Genomic DNA, 25,722 nt, shown 5'->3' with positions numbered 1-25,722 from the left:
ACCCAATATCCAGTTACCAACCAAAACTTAGAAGTCATCCTCAAACCCTGTTTCTTTCTCAATCCCAAAATCCAAACTCTCAGAAAGTCCTAAATGCTGTTCATCCAAATGCTGTTCATCCAAGATATACTCCTTACATTTTCATTTTTATTATTTTTTTAAATTTTTTTAATGTTTATTTATTTTTGAGAGAGAGAGAGAGAGAGAGAGAGAGAGATTGAGAGAACATGAGCTGAGGGTGGGCAGAAAGACAGGGAGATACAGAATCTAAAGCAGGATCCAGGCTCCCAGCTGTCAGCACAGAACCTAACGTGGGGCTCAAACTCACGAGCTGTGAGATCATGACCTGAGCTTAAGTCAGATGCTTAACTGACTGAGCCACCCAGGTGCCCCACATTTCCATTTTTTTCCATCATCATTGCTACCACCATTATTTCCTTCCTGTTCTACTTTTGAAAATCTCCCTGCTTCCATTCTGTACCCTTGCAAACCATTCTCTACATGACAACCACATTTCAAAACTATCATTCAGTTCATGTCACCTCTCTGCTTTAAGTTTTCCGAAGTGACTGCACTGCATTGGATCCACCTCTGCCTTTTCTATTGTAAATCACCATGAATATCAAGATGTCTGTAGATCTGAATCAAATCTCTAGTTTGGACATGGGACATTTACAATCTTTCACTCATGTCTTTCTACATGTCACAAGTTGTTATCACAGGAAAGTGGTAGTTATATTGTATAATCATAATTTATGATTACGAAATGCATCCAAAGTGCTGAGTTCTTTCGTGATGTGCTACCCATATTGTCTCATTAATTGTCACCTTGTATTAATCATGTTTTTAGTATTTTCTGTATTTTATGATGCCTTGACATCTGGGAGGCTTGCTAATACTGGATAAACTGCCCCTTCTAGGGTTAGCTAATTCCTAGAAGCAAGCAACTTGCCTTCAGCATGTCTTTTATAGGCAAACCAATCAAGTATGAGCCCATACCCCAAACCACCTTTTTTTATCCAACTGTTACACACCAATATATTTCCTCTGCCCTAACTCACCTCAGGAACACTAGATACCACCATTGTAGCCCAGAGCCTGTCAAAATTACTCGAACAATCTGATCCTAAGCTTGCTCAAACTCACCAACCCTGCCTCACCCACTCCTTCTCATGGAGACTGCAGCTGAGGCTCTGGGCTTTTGCTTTCTCGTCTTCTCTTGACTTTTCTCTTCTTGACCCACCCTAGTGCTTTCGTTCGTGGCTCTGCACATCCTCTCCTCTTGGGAATGATAAGAAATAAATAAATTCTTTCAAGGAAGCTGTCTCCATGTCTATCAGCATACTAGATCTCAAAACAAAATCTTGGGGAAATTTCAAGACATCCCCACCCCCATAAGATAGGTATTAATAGGTACCAGTCACACAGCTGAAGGCTTGAGGAATCAGTATTCAAAGAGACAGTCCAAATTCAGAACACTCTTAGTACTCTTAATTTGTCCTCATACAATTTGTCTTCATGTATGTGGATATATATCCAAGAGGGGTTTAATTGGAAGTCTCCCCATCATGGTACTCAAGCAAACATTTCTTAGAAAACCCCCAATATAAACCACTGTAGTGCTTGTTCATTGTGAACCTCACCTCTGTTTTCTTTCCCATTCCAAATTGGTCGGGCTTCCTACTCTATAATTGGAATAAAGGCCCCTAGCAATGCCTTACACATGAGTGAAATCTCCCCTACAAAACTGCAGACTGGCAAAGATTAACATAAGGATTAGGTCACTGCAGTCATTTCTCTGATTCACTAGCTCTTGAATTCAGCCATTTATTCACCCACAAATATTGAAGTTGGGAAGCCAGCTTACAGAGGAGAGCAAACACAATAAGCCCTGTTCTCTAGAACTCCAGATACCCATAGTTGGGGAAAGCCAGCCCAGCAAAACACAGATACTTATCCCTTCCTTAAAAGAAATATTTATTACATATTATTAAGAATATATATGAGGCACCTAAGTAGCTCAGTGGGCGTGGCCGACTTCAGCTAAGGTCATGATCTCACAGTTTGTGGATTTGAGCCTCCTGGTAGACTCTGTGCTGACAGCTCAGAGCCTGGAGCCTGCTTAGGATTCTGCGTCTCCCCCTCTCTGCCCCTCCCCTACTCACGCTCAGTCTCTCTCTCTCTCTCTCTCTCTCTCTCAAAATAAATAAACATTAAAATATTTTTTAATAAAAAATAAAAAAAGAATATATAATGTCTTGCTTCAACTTATCTCTGCTGCTCTTCTTTTCTTGTCCCTTCTGTTCTTTTCCCAGCTGGACTTGTTCCCCAACAACTTTTCCCATTTCAAACAATCCTTCATAGATTAAGTTAGCATTTAGCAACAGCCCCGTTTGCATCTCCTGAGAAGCACTAGGACCAGACCTACAGGTGCATGAGTAGGAAATATCATCTGAGCCCACTACAACCAAGTGGCAAGTGCTGACCCAACCCCATGCCACCATCCCCCAGGGTTCGAGATACAAAGTATGTAATTGAAGAAAATCATAAGCACAGTCTTATGTTCTCAGCTTTACTCAGGTTAAAGCACTGAAAAAAGGCTTTCCAGTCTGGTGATAATGGATAAGAGCATCTCAGAGTTTAGAGGATTTCATATAATGTGTATACAGAAAACCCAGGTACACTCAAATCTTAAGGAAAGATGTATGCCATTAAAACTGGCAGGTGGTTCCAAAGTAAGTAGTTTGGCTGCTTTTTGAGGTCTGAGCCTCTCTTCTGGGCATCTCTTCTCCTCCCAACATTGTAGCCCAAGAAATCAGGATGAGTGTCCTGCCTAACTCCTGCCTTCATTAATAGCTCCTCTCTGGAAAGGAGACAGTATGTGTTTTTTACTATATTAAAAGATATAAAGCATACATAGCAACACTGGTGATACGTATTCTTTTTTCCTGAGGTGTAATGCTCTCATTAACAACTTTAAGCCTAAGAATGTATGTGGGCTCCCATTTTACAAGGGAGGATAGGGCAGTATTTATTTGTGTTCAGTCCCTCATAACCAAGAGCAGGTATGATGTCTTTGTGTCCTTAAACAGCTAAAGTAATGAACAAGAGTTTAAAGCTTATTTTTGAATTAAATTCCATTGTTCAGAGCCCTGCCTAATTTAACAAAAGGATGTGAGAAAGAATAAAGAAAATGCACATAGCAACCATTAAATTATGATATAGGAGTATAGGCTATGCTTCTGTCAGGTATGAAGTGGCTTCTGCCAGGAGCAACAAGAAAAGTGACAGGAGAGGCCCAAAGAAAGCCTGAGCACTCTGGTTTAGAACTGAACTAAATTAATCTAAGCCCCAAAGAAACTGATAAGTTGACCTTCAGGATAGCCTATCCACCAAGTCCCCTCCCAATACCATTATGGGGCCAATTCATGTTGAGAGCATAAAGCCATAGAGTTTCGGAAAATCAACTCTAATACTTTTTAGGATTTCCATGTGTTTTTCCTATCTCTTACTTTTTTTTTTTTTTTTTTTACAATAAAATACTTGAATAATAAGCATGGAGTAGGTTGTGCACCATTCTGTATGTTGTACAGTAAGAAGAAATTCAGAATTGCCAGTTTGGGAGACAGAGTCTGGAGCCAGGCGTAGCTCAGAGGTGGGTCATCTGAGCAGAGAGCGTACTTCATCTTTTTACAAAAGCTTCGGGGAGCTCTGCCATAGTACTGTATGCAGCTTGGCGGGGTGGCAAACAGCGACAGTGGCGAACACGCACACACCAGTTTAGCTACCTCCTAGGAAATGATGTTCAGTTCTCCAGGGCAGGGTCTGCCAACTTCTGCTTGAGCACGGGGAGGAAAGGTGCGAGCATCAATTTTTCATTTGCTGCTCCCCCTGCCCCCTCCCCCCCCCCCCGCTACTGAACTCTCTCTTCCCTCACTCCCCTCCTCTGCCCCCCCCCCCCCACTCCGCCCCTTGCAGGAGAAGCCACCGAGAGGGGCGCGGCATCCTCTCGGCTAGCTTGAGTGTCAGGGGGAGAGCGGAGCCGGCTGCTGCACCTGCCTCCCGCCGCTCCGCGATACAGCCCGTGTGGGCGCGGCAGGGGTTAAGGTGGGCGCCCGCGCCCCGAGCCCCGCGCCTCGCGCCCACCCGCCGGCATGAGCGCGCAGTCCGCCCGCTCGCTCGGCGCCGGCCCAGGAGAAAGTGGCGGTCAGTGATGGAGCTGCTGCCATGACAACCCAGGCGGTCGGGGCCCGCGCGCTTCTGGACTGCTCCCGGGAGGAAGGCGGCGCGGAGGCCGGGGGCGGCCTCTGAGCGTGGCGTCCGCGCGTCCCCGCGTCCCGTGCCACGTCCCCGGAGGAGGCGGGGGCGCCGTCCGCCAGCTCCCCGTGCGCCCGGAGCCTGCGCCGGGCGGCGCTCCGCGGGCTGGCGACGCGGGCCGGGCTGGCCACCAGTCGCCGCCCGGGCTGCGGTGGAGGACGCCCACGGCACCGACGGATCCTCGGGCTGAGACGGCCGCCGGTCCCCGCGCTGGAACTTTTTGCCGCCTTTGGGTTCCAGATTCGAGACTCGGGCTGGTCTATAAATACATCTATACATGTGTGTGAGCTAATAAAACATTTTTTCCTCTCCTTGAAGCGGCAGCTTTTAGGACATCTCTTTTATGTCAGAGACACTTGCCTTGCTTCTTTGGGTTATAAACTTTTGATGCCAGACCTCTGCAGAACGTGCCCAACTGAATCTTAAAGTAGCATCTTGAAGAGAGAGGCAGAGAAAGAGCAATCTGTGACCTTCATCCCTGCACCTTCCTTCTTCCTCTCCCTTCCCGGCTGCCTCCCTCTTCCCCAGGGGAGCGTCAAGAAAGCTCTTTTTGGATGCAGGAGGGGGCATCTGGTTCTGCTAGGCTGGAAAGCTGAGGCAGGATTTGAGGAAGAATCATTAGACTCCGGAGAGCCTGGACTCGTTTCTCCTCCTTCCCCCTCTCTGCTTCTGGCTTGCTCCATCCCCTTTCCGTCTCCCCACATCACCGCCAGAGACCCGCTGGTGTGCGGGGCGGGGGACAAGGACCGTGCCTCTGCTGGAGTTCTGGGAAGTTGTGGCTGTCGAGGATGGGGGTCTGTGGGTACCTGTTCCTGCCCTGGAAGTGCCTCGTGGTCGTGTCTCTCAGGCTGCTGTTCCTTGTACCCACAGGAGTGCCCGTGCGCAGCGGAGATGCCACCTTCCCCAAAGCTATGGACAACGTGACGGTCCGGCAGGGGGAGAGCGCCACCCTCAGGTAGGGAGCTGTACTTCAGCGGGGGACTGAGCCCCTTGGATGCGAGGATGTGGGTAGGGGCCAGCCAGAGAGGAAGAAAGAGAGAGAGGGAGCATAGGTTTGGGTGGGGAATTGGGCGTGTGAGGGCCTTTCTGCAGCCCCAAGAGTTGTCCACTTGAAGACTGTGCCTGCCAACACCTATTTTCCTGGACATGTTTGTCATTTGTTCTGGCTTTTCTGGTCCAGGATGGGATCCAGGACAGTGAGGTCGGTTCTTGGGACTCCACGTATCTATGGGGCAATGACATGGCTAGATTCACTTTTGCCCTGGCACCAAGGTGAGAACGTGAGAGCCCTGCCAATTGCAGTAGTGGGGGTTAGTCTAAGATCACTGAGAGCTTTGGTGGCTCTCTCACAGACCAGAAGGTATGTGATAAAGCAAGATAGTCTTCCAGATGGGGTGGCTTGCTCCTACCAGAGAGATACCAAAATGTCAGGCTCTGGAATTGCCAGTGCTGGGCCATGGCCCTTTATGAGTCTGCTCAAGATGCATCCATCCATGTCAACCGTGTGTGGTGCTCCTGGGACCCCTATTATAAATTATGAGGGCAGTTTTATCTTTGCAGGCTCGGGCCAAGGAGCAGAAACATGTAGCTTTTATGCAACGACATCACTCCTGTGCGAAAAGCACAATAGAAAGCTTTTTGTTTTACCTTAATGAGTTACAGAGAATCACTTACATGCTCCAGGCAGAGGGGTGGAGATTCTTGGAATATGAACCTTTGGGGACTGGGCCCACTGCAGCAGAGACTTTAATAAAAATGCAGCCACCACTTTCCACCAGCTCAGCAGATATCATCTTTTATCCCTTTAATGAGGCAGTTCTGGTCCTGGGAGACAGATTCAGGGACGTCCCAGCTTAACTCTGGCTCACAGTGTACACAGGCTGAATGTGTTTGCCCTGTCTATGACTTTGATGGTTATGGTGAAAATAAAACATGCTGTCCCAGATTCTGCAGCTGAGAAGCCTGGCTCCTCCAAGGAACAACTGGGGATGGGGCTTCCTTCTTGTTCCTTTGGCTTTCCTGGTTGAACTCTTTCTGTATCTGGACAAGCTGCTCCCTGGGTAAAGAAAGAAGAGACCTCTTGGGACACTGGCTATTCTTCCCTAAACTCCAGGTTAAGGTTGGATTCTTGCCACTTTGGGAGATTCTTACCTGCAGCTTCTTTTGAGGAAGAGAACAGGCTTTGCAGTCCTGTCTCCTGGTGCCCTGGGGGCCCTGGAAGAAGAGAGAAAAAGGGAGGCTAGGGAAAGACTCCCCTCCCTAACAGCAGGAGGGGAAACCCTTCAAGCCATGTGGGTACTCCTCAGCCTGTCCCAGACTAGAGTGCAATGTCTGATTCAGTGTCCCAAGAAGTTTCAGGAGCTGAATCCCTAAGAATTAACTTGTGGGATGCACATTTGCAACACACCTGTCGACTCAAAGATAAGAATAATACATGGGCTACAACACGCATTAACCATGGAAATGTTGGTAAATGTTAGCAGATGTGAGGGGATGTCGATGCTGCCACCCACTTGTCTTTATCTTCTAATCTAGTATTGGGAGCAAAGAGGCATAGCACCGAATAAGGCCTCCTTACTGAATCTTCCAAATCTTCTGTCCCTTTCCTGCCCCTGAAAGTTAACGCAGAAACTTAAAAAAAACTCCAGCTTTCTGCTTTCTGGGATGCAGTAGGACTATTCCACCAGCAGAGGGCCAGCTTTGCTCTACCTTTTTTTTTTTTTTTTTTATTAGCTGCTGGCCTGGTTTCCTGATCTTCAATTCAAATGTTCAGCAGCTGGGCTCCGTAATGGGAATGGGAATAAAAACGGGAAAAGCTGAATAGTTGCTTTTTGTGCTTTGTAGAGGAAAAAAAAACCTTACATGTGCGAGTATAACTGTTATCTGTTACCTGATTGCATGCTTTAGTTTTTAAAAAGTAAATACGGCTTGTGTTGATTTTGCCTCTCCTCCTCTGTATAATTTGCTCTGAAATAGAGAGATTCAGCACATTGTCCACATTGTAATCTCTTTATATTCTCTTCCTTTTGCCTCTTGTGTTCTTCTCTCTTATTACTTTAATCTTCATTTTTATCAGGTGACTCCAAATTACATGCTTTTGCCTATAATGCGTTCTCTTCTCCCTTTTTTGTCTTCATCATTTAATTTTTATTAATTTCTGATTTTTTAAGGTTTTGATTTCACTCCTGTCAGAATGTTTCTTAAAACAACATACAAATCTCCTGAAGTTTTCTGGGGGTCCCAATCCCTCTCCAAATTTGTGTGCACTTCTGCTTTATTGGCTAGCAGCTGGGTGCCCACGTCAATGGAAAATTTATTTGTCAGTACTCAGAGGGGGAGTCCTGGCTTCTAGTCTCAGGAAGTCCTTAGCCTCAACTCCAGATAAATGTATCATGTTTTATTTTGTGTTGTATTTTTCTCTTAAAAAATTGTAAGTATGGTCACACTTCAGTCTCCTTAAAGATGTTCCCTTGGGAATGCAGGGTTTGGAAATTTAGCGTTCTGAATGCATCAAATGTGCAAGAGTTATTGAAAAAAAAAATCGAATGATTCCCAGGCCTGTCAGCCAGACAAAGTCTTTTCGTATGTGGCTGCCCTGGATCAAAATATCCCAAGTCTCTTTATAAATCTTGAATGAGGTCACATAGGAGGCTAAAGACCTAGTAGAAAAGCAAAGGAGTGGAGAAAACTGGGTCCCTGTTTGAATTTTCCAATGAGAAATAGCAAGGCTCAGAGAAGGATGATTTCCTTCCTTGGAGATATCAGTTTTGTTTTGATAGATCTTTGATTGTATTGAAGGACATTAGGAAGTGATGTGCCAGAGATCACACTGAAGTTTTGAACGTGGATAAAACTCATTTTCTATAAGTGAGGCAATATTATCTTCCTCATAACTACTTCACAGGGCTGCTTGAAAAGTAAAAATAATTATTTGAATATTGAGTAATTTTGCCTTCTTGGAAGAGAGATGATATGGAAAATGAAGGTGGTATTCACTATGGCTGAATTATAGCTTCTATGAATCTGATTTGAATTCATTATTACAAATGGGCCCTCTTGGCCAGAATCATTTCATTACAATTATCTGCTGTTGGGTTAAAAATGTTCTGTGCCTTTCCATTAGATTAGATATGACAAGTATCTAGAAGTCCTACATCTGAATCAGTGCCCACATCAGGAAAGTAGTCCAGGATGCTCAGTGTGGTCAGTTGGGTCCTATTAAGCCATTTCAGTTACATGGATGATACCAAGATGTGCTTTCTTCCTGGGTCTCAATCTCCTCTAAATTTGTTTTAGTTACTTAGTCGAACCACATCATCTGTATACAGGAGTATTGTGAGGAGCTTAAGTAGGATGGAAGTAGGGCTTGCTGCTGTAACAAACTGGTGCACTAATGGCAAAACTTCCACTAACATACTGTATGTATGTATGTATGTATGTATGTGTGTGTATTATATGGCAGGATTATCATTTTTGCTGATCCAGGCTTTCTGATCTGGGATTATGCTTCATAATTCTTTTCTAAAATGTCCCTACATTTTCATTTGGTGTTCTGAGCTAATCCATTTGGAACCAAGTATTTGAGGGTTAACTACTGCCAAGAAATAATCTGAGCAGCAGGATTTTGCCCAAGCAACTGGGGCAGTCAAACTCCCAAGGACAATGCACTGTTGTTTGCCTTGGTGTTTTTCTCTATTTTGCACTCACCCTTAGTGGCTTTTCTCTTTGTGAAAATTAGAAAACTCAGAGCAGCCACTCTATTGTTGGAAATAGGTGCACGACTTGTGCACATTGCAGTATTTAAGTTGCCCAAGCTGAATAAGGTCATGGGTAAGTGCAGAGTCTTCACTATTGGTGTGGGGAAATGAAGACATAAAAGGACACTGAAGCACGTACTGGTCTGTGAGGAACCCCGTATATGGTGATGCTGCCCTGAGCTGCACACTGGAGTTTCCTGGGATGCTTTAAAAAAATTCTACCGCCAGCCTTCCAGACCAATGAAATCAAAGTCTCTGGAGTTAGGCTAGGAGTGAACTTGTGAGATTTAAAAAATCTCCTCCATTATTTCTAGTGTGAAACCAGAGTCAAGAACCACTTCTCTTTCCTTTCCTGTCCCCAGAGCATCTGAACAAGTGGTTTTCCAGGGACCCTACCTCTACTTAAGTGTCTCCCACGTGCATGCACATACGTCACCACTCCCAGGCTGTGTTAGTGCTTTAAAAGAGGCACTGAGTTCAAGGGCCTGAATACCTGGGTTTGATTCTTATTCTGCCCTCAATAGCTACATGATTTTGAGCACTTCGGTCCAACGGTGTATATCTAGAAGCAATGTCTGCTCAGTGTGTCACGTCAGGTGAGATGAAGTATATGGTATTATTCTAACTACAAAGCAATGTATACACCCAGGTTGTCACTGGTGCTACCTGGGACTCCTCAATAACAACCCATAATACTCTCAGTCTTTTACAGTTTCATGTGCTCTGCCTTCTCCCCCTTCCACCCTCTCCCCCCACATATGTACAAACATTTAAAATGGGCTAGTTTCTTCCCACTTCCCCTCAGCATCCTGCTTTACCCTTGAGGACAAGAATTACCTTCAGTTCCAATACCATTTGCTAAGTATCTCTGTTCTAGCAGATATACACCATGGGCTTACCATTTAGGTGTGGGCACAGTTAGACGGGGAGCTCCTGGAGGTTACGAGCCATGTGTTATGTACCAAGTACAGATATCATGATGGATACAAAAGATTAACAAATAAGTATTGTTTGGGGGCACCGGGGTGGCTGAGTCAGTTAAGACTCTGACTTCAGCTCAGGTCATGATCTCGTAGTTTGTGAGTTCGAGCCCCATATCAGGCTCTGTGCTGACAGCTCAGAGCCTGGAGCCTGCTTCAGAATCTGTGTCTCCCTCTCTCCCTGCCCCTCCCCTGCTAGCACACTCTGTCTCTCTGTCAAAAATAAAAATCTTAAAAAAAAAAGTATTGTTTGCTTGAATCCTTTTTAATGGGACTCAATCTATTATCATGTATTATTACCTCTACAGCAATGAAGTGCCCATATATACATGGTTCCGTTCTTTTCAGAAGATGACGCTGGGGCACTCAGGAACAGCAGTTGGTTAGAGATCTTGGAGGGCTCAGGGGATTTTGGATTCTGCTTAAGTCCCTTGCCAGAAGGGGCACCTGAATCCACCAGTGCTCAGTCTGATCTGAAACTATGCAAAAGGCCCCACTATCCCTGAGGGCAAGATGCTGAAAAAGGCAGTAGGATTGAGAGGAATGTTCTTTTTCTTTTTTTTTAAATCTTTTTAAAAAATGTTTATTTATTTTTGAGGAGGGGAGGGGCAAAGAGAGAAGGAGACACAGAATCTGGAGCAGGTTCCAGGCTCTGAGCTGTCAGCACAGAGCACGCTGTGGAGTTTGAACTAAAAAATCGTTGGGGCGCCTGGGTGGCTCAGTCGGTTGAGCTTCTGACTTTGGCTCAGGTCATGATCTCATGGTTTGAATGACCCTCCCCCATTCATGCTTTGTCTCTCTCTGTCTGAAAAATAAATAAACATTAAATTTTTTTTCAATATATGAAATTTATTGTCAAATTGGTTTCCATACAACACCCAGTGCTCATCCCAAAATGTGCCCTCCTCAATACCCATCACCCACCCTCCCCTCCCTCCCATCCCCCATCAACCCTCAGTTTGTTCTCAGTTTTTAAGAGTCTCTTATGCTTTGGCTCTCTCCCACTCTAACCTTGAGAGGAATGTTCTAAGGGGCAATAGACTCATATATTTAGAAGTGAGGCTGTGTCTGCTGAGAATTGCCTTGCTGGAGTCGCGAGGAGATACACAGAGCAGGAGGTAGTAGGGAGCAGACAGGGATTCTAGCCTGGAAGTTGGTGTGTCAGCACTGGGGCAAGGCTGCAGGGGTCAGCAGGCTGGGGTTGGGGGTCGCAGGGCTGCCTGGTTGCTGATGCTCCCTGACTCTCTTTGAAGTCACTGATTGGTTGGAATCTGTGTGCTTCTCCCAACACATACACCAGGTTCTGCATGTCAAAGCAGGGGAAGGAAGTTTTTTTTTTTTTTAATTTTTTTTTCAACGTTTTTATTTATTTTTGGGACAGACAGAGACAGAGCATGAACGGGGGAGGGGCAGAGAGAGAGGGAGACACAGAATCGGAAACAGGCTCCAGGCTCCGAGCCATCCACCCAGAGCCTGACGCGGGGCTCGAACTCACGGACCGCGAGATCGTGACCTGGCTGAAGTCGGAGGCTTAACCGACTGCGCCACCCAGGCGCCCCTAGGGGAAGGAAGTTTTAAAGTGTTCATGATATATGCTCCGTTGGCTTTCTGGATTGCTGTGGAAACTCAACACCTCTTGTCATAAGCCTTTTTGTTTTTTTTTTTTGTTTTTTTTTGCTTTTAGGTAAATTTGGCTCTTAGGTTCAGTTTCAGTCTGTTCTTTCCTTCTAGCTTCTGAAAAGGGACTGTGCCCTTGGCCTGCTGACCATGCTTACTTTGTGGTGGGCTCTGAGGGTGCTGGGGAAGACAACAGCACTGGCAGGCATGTGCTATAGATCTAATGGGGTCTGGTAGTGAGAGGAGGAGCCAAATAGGTCTTATTTGACCTTCCCAAGGGAGGACTTTGAAAATTACTTATTAGTGGGAAATAGTCTTCACAGTCCTGAGATAAGAGGGAATTATGGACCAAGACATCTTTAGGGCCAGCGGAAATTTGCATTGTCTATTAAGTTAGGAACCAAGTATTAATCTTTTTTGATGTTTTAAAATTCAGACAAGAGAGCACCAGTTCATTTCAGATTTGTTTATTTGTTTATTATTTTCCCTGCAAGGAGTTGCTGTTTCTGATGGTGGGTCTAGTATAATTGGAGAGAATGCCGGCATGGGGTGGGCACTGGGGGAGAGGCTGCATTATCAGTCCCTTCCCACCTCCCAGTAAATGGCACCTTCCTGCAGTTCTTTGTACCCTGGTGTATCTTTTTTAAGATGTGAAAATTGAATTTGTAATATCTCTGCAGCTCAGCACTTACCCTGCCTCAATCCATGTGTCATTTCCTTGGTAGAGAAGGTTAGAGATGGGACATGTTTGAGCCTTATGTCACTCTCCCTGCAGGATCATACCACAGACCCTTTAATAAAATTGGCAAGTCAGGGGAGCTTTTATTTTATTTTTTTATTTATTTTTTAATTTTTTTAATGTTTATTTATTTTTGAGACAGAGAGAGAGCATGAACAGGGGAGGGTCAGAGAAAGAGGGAGACACAGAATCTGAAACAGGCTCCAGGCTCTGAGCTGTCAGCACAGAGCCCGACGCGGGGCTCGAACCCACAGACTGTGAGATCATGACCTGAGCCGGAGTCGGATGCTCAACCGACTGAGCCAGGCGCCCCTAAAACAAACACACTCTATTATCCATGATTAAGTGTGTGTCAGAGGCCAGGCCAATTATTTATTGTTTCATGTGATTTTCAGAATAATTATTATCCCTATATACAGCCTCAGAGGCTGAGGTTTAGAAGAGTTAAATCACTTGCTTTTGGTCACATGGTTATTATGTGTCTGTATTTGCTCCAGGAAGACCTTTTTCTTCTTCTCAGTTTTAGAGGAACCCACACCCAGGTATAGAGAACAGAGAAAGTTTCCATGTGCTGCCAGCAGGAAAAAAAAAAGAAAAAAAAAGCACCCTTTCTGTGCCCCAGACCTGAGCCTGACAAAAGGTCAGGAAATCTGTGTTTCAGTTCAGGGCTGTGTGTTGATCTACCTTAGTGGTCTTTGCTTTCTGCTGCTCACCTCCCCTCACCTGCATGTGAGTCTGTTGTCTGGGGCAGGACTTGATGCAAGATGCAAACAGTTCACAAAGAGACAGCTGCCAGGAGGGTCCAGGGTACTATCAAGCCAATCACTGGTGGTCTTCACTTTGAAGCTGTCCTACGGGTTGTACTGTCCTGTTGCATGACACCCCACAGTATGCCAGTGTCTCCAAGGACCCTGCAAACTAAGACAAAGTGAGCAGGTAATTGTTGACAAGAGTTCACCAATGCCAGAGCATTTCTTGAAAACTGTGAGGAAATGAGTGATTTATATGGAAGTATAGAATGAAGAGAAGTTATTTTTCTAAATCCTAAAATACATGTCATTTCACAATTCCCTGTCCCCATCCTTATATTTTAGTTTAAACCATTCAGCTGTGAAAACAGAGAACCACAAGCTTTGTACTCACCTTGCCTCTGATTCATACCCTGGAGGAAATCATGTGACCCCTTTTGGCCTCCTCTTCCCTGGAGACTGCACATTTTGCTTAAATCAAAGAGATGCTGAAGGACTTGACCTGGCTTCCCATAAAAGTGCTGATCAATAAAATGTTTAAAAATTCATTTTGAATATTAAACATTTTCAGTGGATATGAAAATTTATGGCATCTCGATTAACCAAGTTTCCACTGCATAATGGGAACAAAGAGTGTTTTAAGTGGTTGCTAAGTTTTCTGACTAGCCCACAGAAGATTATTTAACTCATAATTATCCAAAATAAGATACACTAGCAATGAAGAATAATAGAAAACAATGTTGTTTTAGAAGAACTAATTACACAAAAATGAGAAAAAAATGAATATGACAATTTTCTATTTATCACGAATGCCAATGCTGAAGAAAAGTAGGCATAATGAGAGGAAGGTAATATGGAAACATTTTCTCAAAGATATTTCTGAATACTTTCAAAAGTTTTGGAGTTTGTCTTGTTTCTGTTGTGCCAAATTCAATTTTAAGATGTATAGCTTTCATCTTATTGAATTCAAGTACATGTATACATTTGCCACTTCTCTGATGATTGGATTTTTTCATAAATATAGATGAAGAAAGGAAGATACATATAGGAAATGAAAGACAAAAATGGAAAGAAGAGAACATGAGGGAAATTTTCCCAAGGTGGCAGCTAAGAGTTGAAGGAAGACACAGAACTAAAGAGGAAGGGATAGTATGTAGTTGTGAGAAAACAAAACAAAACAAAACAAACAAAGAAACAGCCTAAAGTAGAATTACCTAGTAGTCAGAGGTAGACAAAAGAAGGAGAAAGAAAGTAGTAGATAAGAATCAAGAATTACCAGGCCCCATCTGCTTAATATCTGGTGTGTGAATGCCTCCATCCCCTCTGTCCAGGTCATAGGACCACACACACAGGTGTCCAGTGCCCATGCTAAATCAAGGCAAAGAGCTACATAGGGCTTAGATTCTCACTTGCTGCTAGGATCCAGCTCTTTCTGAACCTGGTTTCTCACCTGTTCTGTAGCTGTTGATTCCCTTCTTGTTACTGAGTTTTTAGTCCACATCTTATTACTCTGCGTTGTACCTACCATAGGCCCTGGGTGATTTGAAGTCCTGCCCTGTCTTGCCAGGACCTCTTCTCTGAGAGACCAGGTCTACCCTTGACCCTACTTCTAGAAGCCTAGGTGTTCACAGACTTTGCAATGCTTACCGTTTGCCCACCCACCCAAATGTCTGTTTTGGAGACCATCTCAGTGCACGTAGCATGTGAAGTCTAGGCCAAGTCACACTTGCTCCTGTGCAGTTAAACCATTTATCTCAGTCTTTCTCAGATATGGATTGTCATATGAGCTATTTGTCCACTTTGACTGGGATGGGTTGTGATTGATGCCATCACAGCATAAGGTCTCCTGGTCACTGTTTGGAACTTCCCACGATGGATAAAAGGCAGAGCCAGCTTCTCTTACACAAGAGGATTCAATCAGTCAGGTGTTTTATGGGAGTGGCTGTGCTCACGTGGAAGTATATTCTATAAGACACTGTGTAAGAAAGAGAAGGGAATTATGGTATTCACCTTTGTATTTTGTTGTGCTTTCTGTGCCATCTGAAAATATTTCTCTTCCCCTTGTTGTTTTTACTGCTTTCTCCATGTCTTTTGCTCAAAACATTAATATGCACTCTTGGTTTTTGTATCCCCAGTGTCCAGTACAATACCTAACATGTAGTAGTTGCTCCGTTTTGTTAAAAAGGTAAATATTTGTCCTTTATCTCTATCTGTCTCTTTCTCCACCCGCACACATATGCACATACACACACACACACACACACACACACACACACTTCTACTTTTTCTAATGAAGATATTCTCACCCATTTTGAGGTAATCGGGAAGTCGCTGAAATTACAACCAGAGATTCTGACATTTGAATCCTAGTTGAGATAATGACCTCTCCCTAGATAGTTGGTATTTAACTTGTCCTGTCTCCTCCTGCTTGTTATAATTGCAGTATTCACCGATTTCAACAATATTCTTAAAGGCACTGGCAGGAAATTCTGATCCGTTGCAAGGGAGGTGTGCCTTGCTCCTCCCTTTTTATCACAATTACAAAAGACATGAAGTATATCCAGCACATTCTGGAAGTATATCTGCAAACTTTAGGGGCTAGAAAAGCCAATGTGAGTAATCTAAAATTGCAGGAGGCATTTTAGAATGAAGGGATTTATGGACCCATTTTCCCAGCCATTTGAAGTACAGCTGTTTCTGTGATAAGTTCTCACTGTAACATCCATGAATGTCTCAGGAGCCCATAGGTCTGCCTGCCTGGATAGGTACAGCAGGACCGGTTTACAGATTGTTCTTGATTATATACCTCATTTATAATTGGCTAGTCAGAGGCACTTAGTGAAATATAAAGTAAAGCATAAGCATAACCCCTATCAAAAGGTTTATAAACACAGATTTTACAGTGAAAAAGGTTCATTTCTAACCCCAGCTCTGGTGTGTATTGGGTCTATATGGTTGGAAATGACTAAGTTTCTCTAAGACCCAATTTCCTTATTTAACAAAGAGGACTCTGTACCCACTTCACTGTGCTGTTAGGGAGGCATACATGGTATCAAGTTTGTAAGAACTTAAAGTCTGGCATGTAGTATGTTCACAATAAACAGTAGCATTACATTAAAAAATAAGTTACTGAATTAACAATTTTGTTTATTTTATTTTTTTTGTTTCATTTTTGTATATTTTTTAAATGTTTATTTTGAGAGACAGAGAGAGAGACAGAGAGAGAGGAAGCACAAAAGTGGGGGCAGCAGAGAGAGAGGGAGAGTGAGAATCCCAAGCAGGCTCCATGCTGTCAGTGCAGAGCCCATCTTGGGCCTTGATCTTACAAACTCAGGTCATGACCTGAGCCGAAATCAAGAGTTTAACCAACTGAACCACCCTTAAAATTTTTAAAAAGAAGGTTTTGTTAACCACTATATGCCAAGCACTATACTAAGCAGTGTGGATATTACATAGTTGAATTAATCCTAGACTCTCCTCTTTAAACACTTAACATCAAGTGAATGTATTAGCAGGATAAAGGGCCCACAGATCAGGAAGCAGAAGAGGAAAAGACAAGGAGAAAAAGGGAAAAGGGAAAGATAATGTACTTACAATGCACCAAATTAAGTGTTCACTGAAACAAACTTGGACATTTGTATTCACCCATGTAACCATCACTCCAAATGGAACAGAACATTTTTATCATCCTCAATGCTTTTTGTATTACAGTAAAATATACATAACATGAAATTTACTTTTTAAATATTTTTAAATATTTATTTATTTATTTATTTATTTATTTGAGAGAGAGAGAGAGAGAGAGAGAGAGAGCAAGCAGGGGAAGGGGCAAGGTGGTGTGGGGGGGTGGGGAAGACAGAGAGAAAGAGAAAGAGAATCCTAAGCAGGCTCCACATTCAGCGCAGAGCCTGATGTGGGCTTCATCCCAGGACCCTGGGATTATGACCTCAGCTGAAATCAAGAGTTGGATGCTCAACTGACTGAGCCACCCAGGCACTCCCCCTTTTAACTATTTTTAAGTATACAATTCTGTGACATCAAATATGTTCACATTATGTACAGAAATTACCACTGTCCATGTCCAGAACTTTTCTCACCTTTCCAAACTCAAACTCTGTACCCATTAAACACTAATTCTCCATCCCCTACTTCCTGCAAGTTTCCCCTGGAAACTATCATCCCACTTTCTGTCTCTATGAATTTGACTACTTTGAGTACCTCATGTAAGTGGTATCATGCAATATTTATCATTTTGTAAATGTTCTGTTTCACTTACCGTAAAATCTTCAAAATCCATCAATGTAGTAGCATGTATCATGATTTTTTTTCTTCTTAAGGCTGGATTATACACACACACACACACACACACACATACACACACACACATGTAGTATGTATATCAGTATGCCCATCAATAAGTAAACGGATAAACAAAATGTGATACATAATTTTGTTTATCCGTTTACTTGTGGATGGACACTTGGGTTGCTTCTACCTTGTGGCTCTTATGAATAATGCTGCAATGAACATGAATGTACAAATACCTATTCAAGTCTTTGTTTTCAATTCTTTAGGTATATACCCAGAAGTAGAATTGTATATACCCAGAAGTGAATAATATGGCATTCTATTCAATTTTTGAGGAGCCATTGCACCAGTTTCCATAGTGGCTGCACCACTTTACGCTCCTGCCAGCAGTACATAAAGGTTCCAATTTATCTACATCCTTGCCAACACTTAATTGCTATTTTTTGATAATAGCCATTTTAATAGATAATGTAAGGTGTTATTTATTGTGGTTCTGATTTTCCATTTTCCTATAGATTAATGATATTAATATGATTATTGGGCATTTATGTATGTTCTTTGGAGACATGTCTATTCAAGTTGATGGCACACTTTTTAATCAGGTTGTTTGTTCTTTTGGTTGTTGTTGTTGAGTTGCAGGAATTCTTTATTTATTATGGATATTAATAATTTATCATACATGTGATTTTCACATGTTCTCCCTCTGTGGATTGCCTTCTCATTTTGTTAATAGTGTCTTTTGATGCATAAACATTTTAAATTTTGAGGTAGTGCATTTTATGTGTTTTTCCTTTGTTGCTTATGCTTCTGGTGTCCTAAGAAATCACTGCCAAATACAATATCATGAAGCTTTTTCTGTATGTTTTCCTTTTAAGAGTTTCATAGTCTTTGCTCTTACATTTAGGTCTTTGGCCCATTTTGAGTTAATTAATGTATATGGTATGAGGTATGGGTCCAAAGTAATTTTTTTGCATGTAGATATGTGATTTCCTCACCACCATTTCTTGAAAAGACCATTTTTTCCCCATTGAGCAGTCTTCATGCTATTGTTGGATATCATTTGAACATTTATGCAAGGGTTTACTTCTGAGCTTTCTGTTCTATTCCATTGGTCTATGCCTGTCTTCATGCCAGCACTATATTGGTTTGATTACTTTAGCTTTGTAGTAGGTATTGAAATCAGGAAGTGTGAGACTTCAACTGTGTTCTTTGTCAAGATTGTTATAGTTCTTTGGGATCCTCTGATATTCCATATGTATTCTAGGATGGATCTCTGACATTCCATATCTATTCTACGATGGATCTTTCCATTTCTGCAAAACAAAACAAAACACCATCACACTGAAGTGTTCTTAGGGATTATATTGAATTTGTAGATACTTAAAGTAGTATTGACATCTTAACATCTTAAATGTCAACTTAAGTCTCCCAATCCATAAACGCAGGATATTTTCCATCAATTTTTGTCATCTTTAATTTCTTTCAGAAACATTTGGAAGTTTTTGGTGTATCTGTCTTTGACCTCCTTGGTGAAAATTGTTACTAAGTATTTTGTTTTTTAATATTATTATAAGTGAAATTGTTATTTAATTTCCTTTTTGTATTGTTCATTGTTAGTGCATAGAAACATAACTAATTTTTATGTGTTGATTTTGTATCCTGTAATTTTGCCAAATTCATCTATCATTCTAACAAGTTTTGTTCAATCTTTAGGATTTCCTGTATATAAGTTTATGTCACCTGCAAATAGATAATTTTACTTCTTTCTTTACAATTTGGATGGCTGTTAGATATTTGTCTTGCCTAATTGACATGGTTAGGACTTCTAGTATGATGTTGAAATGAAGTGATGAAAGTAGGTATCCTTGCCTCACTTCTGATTTTAGAGGAAAAGATTCAGTTTTTCATTATTTAATAAAATGTTAGTTGTGAGTATTTCATTTATGGACTTTATTATGTTGATGTAGTTTCCTTCTACTCTCAATTTGTTGACTTTTTACCATGAAAAAGTGTTTAATTTTGTCAAATACTTTTTCTGCATCAGTTAGATTATCTTTTTCCTACTTCATTCTACTAATATGATGTATTACATTGATTGTTTTTCAAATGTTGAGCCATTCTTGCATTCCAGGAACAAATTCCACTTGGTCATGGTATATAATCTTTCAGGGTCCTGTTTGAATTCAGTTTGCTAGCATACTGTTGGGGATTTTTGCATCAATGATCATAAGAAATATTGGTCTATAGCCTTCTCATCTTGTAGTGTTTTTATTTGACTTTGGTTTTAGGATAATGCTGACATCATAGAATGAATTTGGAAGTGTTTCCTCCTCTGCAAGTTTTTGGAAAAGTTTGAGGATGACTGTTGTTAGTTCGCTAAATACTTGGTAGAATTAACCAGTGAGTCCATCTGGTCTTAGGCTTTTCTTTTCTGGGAGATTTTTGATTCAGTCTCCTTATAGTTATGTATCTGTTCAGATTTTCTGTTTTTTTCAGGATTCCATTGAAGTAGGTTGTGTGCTTCAAAAAAATTTGTCCATTTCATTTAGGTTATCCAATTTGGTGATACAGTATTATTTACATTATTCTTACAATCCTTTTAATATCTGTAAGTTTGGTTTAGTATTCCTTATTTCATTTTTGATTTTGGTTATTTGAGAATTTTTTTTTTCTTAGTAGGTCTAGATAAATGTTTATTAATTTTGTTAATCTTTTCCAAGAACTAACTTTATAAAGTAATCTACACTCAACATGAACTCACAATCATAAGATCACGAGTCACAGACTCTACTGACTGAGCCAGCCAGACACCCCTCTCAAAGAACTAACTTTGTTAGTTTTGTTGGTTTTGTTGATTCTATTATTTTTCTATTCTCTATTTCCTTGATCTCTGATCCAATTTTCATTATTTCCTTTGGTATGTTGATTTTGTGTTTAATTTGTATAGAGGTCCAGTAAATTTCTTCTCTTAAACTGTACTGCATGCCCAATGAGTGGAACAGAGGCAACTAAAACACCATGCTTTTCTTAAACAAAATAATGCATTTTTAAAAAATTTGACACTTACTTGGTTGCCAAAGATCTTTGATTTTCAGAGTCCCTATAAAGTCACTCTATTCAGTTTCTAATTCCTTATTCAATGTTTCTGTGGGTAAAAAAGGACTTGAGGCTTTCTAGTCTGTTATCTTGCTGACATCGCCTTCCATGCCCTTTTGAAGTCAGTCCTTCAGCACTGGGCAGAAATCCATTTCCAGAAACTGTACATTAATTTTGTCTGTTCTGGAATTTCTTATAAATGGGATGATACTGCATTACACAGTACTTTTATATATGGCTTCTTTTTCTTAGTATAATGTATCTGAGATCAATGCATGTTATTGCATATAGTCATTCCTTTTTTGACTGCTGTATTCTATTGTCTGGATATACCATTATTTTTTCCCTATTTATTTGTTGATGTCATTTTTGCTTCTTATGAATTAAGGTACAATGAATATTTGAATATAAGTCTTTAGGAAGAAATATATTTTCATTTTTCTTAGGAAATACCTAAGGATAGAATTTGAGTCGTATGGTAAGTGTAGGTTTAACTTCTAAGGAAACAGCTAGACAATTTTCCAAAGTTATTATACCAACTTTATTCCCACCAGTAATATGTGGGATTTCCAGCTACTTCACAGTCTCAATATTTGGCATTGTAGGCTTAAAAAAATTTATTTTTAGCCACATGAGTGTGTGTATTGAATAGTGTACCATTGTAAAATTTTAATTTGCGTTTTTGAAGGATTAATGACATTCAATATCTTTCTGAGTGTTTTTCATATCGGTAATTCTTATATTTTTTCATAGACCAAGGGTGATTGATGTATTAATCCATCCATTCATTTAACAAATATTTCTTGGGGTGTTTGGGTCATATAGTCAGTTAAGTGTCTGACTCTTGATTTTGGCTCAGGTCATAATCTCACGATTTGTGAGTTTGAGCCCTGCATTGGGCTCTGCACCGACAGCATGGGGCCTGCTTGGAATTCCCTCTCTTCTTCTGTCACTGCTCCTCCCCCACTTGTGCTCTCTCTCTCCCTCTCAAAGTAATTAAACTTTTTTTAAAGGAGAAAGTATTCCTTAAAAAAAAAACAAATAATTCTGGAACATTATGTTCCATGTACTGTTTTCTAGGGAGTGATATAGGAGCTGGAGTTATAGTGGCGAACAAAATAGACTAAGCTTCTGCTGTTATAGAACTTACATTCTAGGGAAGCCAGATATGTGATAAAATATAATATAATGTTAATAGTAATGTATGTGTTAAAGAATAATAAAGTAAAGCAAATGAATTGAAAAAGACAGGTAGCTCTAATTTAGGTTAGAAACTGCTTATTTCATGTGGTAATATTTGAACAGAGTGCGGGAGTGAGCCAGGCAGATGTCTGGGGGAAAGGTTCCAAGGAACAGGAAAAACAAAAGCAGAGGGTTCATGGCAAGCATGTGTTCAACATATTCTGAGAATAGTGAGGAGGGGTTGGAACAGAGTAAGCAAGGGATTGAGTGGTAAAGAATAATAAAGAGTCACAGACTAAGACTTTAAGTTCCTGGTTGAACAAAGCAGGTTGGAAACCAGGACCTCTGTCCTCACAAGAAGAGAAATCTGAACAAACTGAAAATGAACAGCTCTTCACTTAGATCCATCAGAGAGCTGAGACCATGGGATAAACCTCCACACTGAAACCTAGAGACAGGTAGATACAGAGAATCATAACATATTCTGAGGTGAAACGACTGCTTTAGTCAAATTATTCTAGGAACACATAAAGGGAAATTGACTGCAAGAGATTGAGTGTGGGCTACCTTGAGAAAAGTTCAGGTGTCTGAGTCTCGGGGGTGGGGCTCACACTTTTGTGAGATGTACCTCCAGAGGCCCCAGCAGGTTCTCAGGGTGAAAATGGGAGAGATAGCAGGAGGAAGTAACCATTTTGAAGTAAACCCAGGACCTTCTATTCTCTTTAACAGAATCCTGCCCTCAAGGAAACTAGTTTACCAGAGCTTAACTACACTGGGGTTGCTAATGCTTAAACTCCAAGGGAAAGAGGAATGCCCAACTCCAATCCCCTCTAGCTAAAAGGCAAAGAATATTTTGGAAATCTATCACCAGAACCAGACTCAGATATTGCAGAGATGTTGGAATTATCAGATCGGAAATTTAAAATAACTATGATTAATATGCTAAGGACCCCATTAGAAAAAAAAAAAAAAAAAGGAAAACAGGCCAGAACAGATGGGTAATGTAATCTAAGAAATGTAAATTCTAAGAGATAATAATAATAATAATAAAAGAAATGCTATAAAAATTGTTGTAGGGGGCACCTAGGTGGCTCAGTCGGTTGGGTATCCGACTTCGACTCAGGTCATGATCTCACGGTCCGTGAGTTCGAGCCCTGCATCGGGCTCTATGCTGATAGCTCAGAGCCTGGAGCCTGCTTTGGATTCTGTGTCTCCCTCTCTGTCTGCCCCTCCCCCACTCAAACTCTGTCTCTGTCTCTCTCAAAAGTGAATAAGTATTTAAAAAAATTTAAAAAGTTGTTATAGAAATGAAGAATGCCTTCTAACAGCTCATTAGTAGATGGGACATGGTTGAGCAAAGAATTAGTGAGCTTGAAGACAATGTCATTAGAAACTTCCCAAACTTAAAAGGAAAAGAGGAAAAAAAAGACTGGGTAAAAAAGAAACAGAATAGAATATTCAAGAACTTTGGGAAATTTACAAAAAAATGTCATGTCCATGTAATGAAAATATCAGAAAGAAAAGAGAGAAATGAATAGAAGATATATTTGAAACAATGACTAAGAATTTTTCAAGGTTAATGTCAGGCATCAAACCACAAATCTAGGAAGCGTAGAAAACACTAGGAAGGATAAAGACCTAAACATAACAAAACAAAACAAAACAAAATCAAAACAAAAATTATATTCAAACTGAGGAAATTCAAAGGTAAAAAAAAGATTCTTGAAAGAAGCCAGAGAGGGATGTGCGGTGGGGGAACGGACGTTTTAGTAGACCAAGGGTAAGAATTACGTCAGACTTCTCTTCAGAAACCATGCAAGCAAGAAGAAAATGGAATGGAATATCAACTCCATCCGCCAGTATTGTAGGTACAGTTGACTTTTTGGCAATGAAATTGTTCATTCTCTCTCTCTCTCTCTCTGTCTCTGTCTCTGTCTCTGTCTCTCTCTCTCACACACACACACACACACACACACACACAGACACTTCTTTTTTCTTCAATTAGTACCTCTGGGACAGGAATAGGATTTCAATTCATTTGTCTCAAATACCTACAATATTCTGCAAATGGAGCATATTAATCAGGTCTGCTTGACAAGAAGCTGGTAGATAGCATCTATCTCTCTGTTCTCATCTCCTTCCTGATTCTATAAGTAGGGGTAATGCTACATTTATATTTTTGTGACCATACAAAAATAGCAAAATAATAGACATAAGCAACTTTTATTTGTGTAATGATGTACAGTTTGCCCTTTCTCTTCCTGAAAAATTCTTTTGTAACCTCTTTGTACATATGAGAGGTCTTATTCATCTTTTAGCCCCCTAAATGTTACTTCTTCTGTAAATGTTCCCTGCTTTTCCTCAATAGCCTTTATCTCAATGGTTTCCAAGCCTTTCAAGCCTGGCTAGGCATCATAGTGACCCAAGAAGTATTTTAGAATGCATGTTCTTGTGCCCAGTGATAGACATATAGAGTTAAAAATGCTGAGACATATATTTAATAACCTGATCTTCATGCAACCAAAACTAGTTCTGTGTACTATTCTTTGGAAATATTGCATCTGGCCTTCTTAGTGTTTCTGAAGAGGATGCTGAAGGAATAAACTAGCTGTCTTCTCTCCCATATGTCAAGTTCTTCAAAAATATTTACCTGTGTCTCACAATTGCAGGACTTAAGTTCCTGGAAGGCAGGGAAAATATCTCATTCATCTTTGAATCTATGGTTCTGAGTACAACCTATTTTTTTTTACCTTAGTCGTTTTGTAAACCTTATGAAAACCTACTCAAATTATTTAAACAAAGAAGTAGTCTCTGTTATAAGGACCATGGAACCCAAGAGAGGTGAAGAACATTGGCTTCTGAAAGGAGACAAATTAAGCCACTTTGTGTGCCTCTTTCCATGTGGTCACATGGTCTCTTATTCCTGCTTTTCCTACACATCTGTTTTCTTTATCCCTTAACCTTTCAGCTTTCTGAATTTCCACAAGGTAGAATATGGCCACCCTGCATCTTTTAAATTCATAATTCTCATTTTTTAAAATTTTAAAAAAATGTTTTCTTCATTCTTGAGAGAGAGAGAGAGAACAAGAGCGGGGGAGGAGCAGAGCGAGAGAGGGACACAGAATTCAAAGCAGGCCCCAGGCTTTGAGCTGCCAGCACGGAGCCCTACACGGGGCTCAAACTAACAAGCCGCGAGATCATGACCTGAGCCGAAGTTGGATGCTCAACCGACTGAGCTACCCAGGCGTCCCCATAGTTCTCATTAAAAAAAAAAAATAACGTTTATTTTTGAGACAGAGAGAGACAGAGCATGAACAGGGGAGGGTCATAGAGAGGGAGACACAGAATCTGAAACAGGCTCCAGGCTCTGAGCTGTCAGCACAGAGCCCAACGTGGGGCTTGAACTCACAGATCGCAAAATTATGACCTGAGCCGAAGTCGGCCGCTTAACCGACTGAACCACCCAGGCGCCCCCATAGTTCTCATTTTAAACTAGTTTCCACTGATTGTCTAGAATCTCTTTCTCAATGTAAAATTTCCAGGAGATAAAATCTGATGGTCTCAGCTTGGGTAGAGCATACACCCCTACTCCAATCACTCCATGGCTGGAGGAGGAAAATCCTTGGATATTTTAACTCCAAGTAATAAAACATAACACTTTTAAGTGATGTACATCACTTTTAAGTGGGTTAAATAATGGCAATATTTCTAATCTGACTTGATGAGGATGCTGGAGGGAGGCAGTTCCAGGATTGAGTGCTGAGGTCATTGCCTTTTATGGCCACAGCATTGCTGGAGTGGCTCCAGGCATCACATTTTCACACAACAAAGTCTAGAAATGGTCATTAAGGGCTTGTAGGTGTTTCTTTTCAAGATATTTTCCAGAAAGTCCTTCTCAGCAGATTTATATCTCTAGGCTCTATCTGGAAGGGTGTGCTTGGGAAATAGGCATTTTGGGTTTTCGACACCTACAGTGG

The 25,722-nt window shown here is 41.3% G+C and overlaps 1 protein-coding gene across 3 annotated transcripts in view; it reads left to right on the top strand.

Annotated features, from left to right (window-relative positions):
- Window positions 1–5,105: 5,105 nt before the first annotated feature.
- Window positions 5,106–25,722, top strand: part of OPCML (opioid binding protein/cell adhesion molecule like) — a 501,061-nt gene continuing 480,444 nt past the window's right edge. For all 3 annotated transcript variants that reach the window (XM_047071584.1, XM_047071583.1, XM_047071582.1), the window contains exon 1: window positions 5,106–5,272. In XM_047071584.1, the coding sequence (XP_046927540.1) occupies window positions 5,106–5,272 (167 nt within the window). The remainder of the gene's footprint in view (window positions 5,273–25,722) is intronic.

Source organism: Lynx rufus, unplaced genomic scaffold, assembly GCF_022079265.1.
Source record: "Lynx rufus isolate CCGP_SWC_20201006 ecotype Redwood Valley unplaced genomic scaffold, mLynRuf1.p SCAF_9, whole genome shotgun sequence".
Classification (NCBI taxonomy): Eukaryota; Metazoa; Chordata; class Mammalia; order Carnivora; family Felidae; genus Lynx; species Lynx rufus.
The sequence above is the reverse complement of the archived record's forward strand: the minus strand, read 5'-3'. Positions and strand labels throughout refer to the sequence as shown.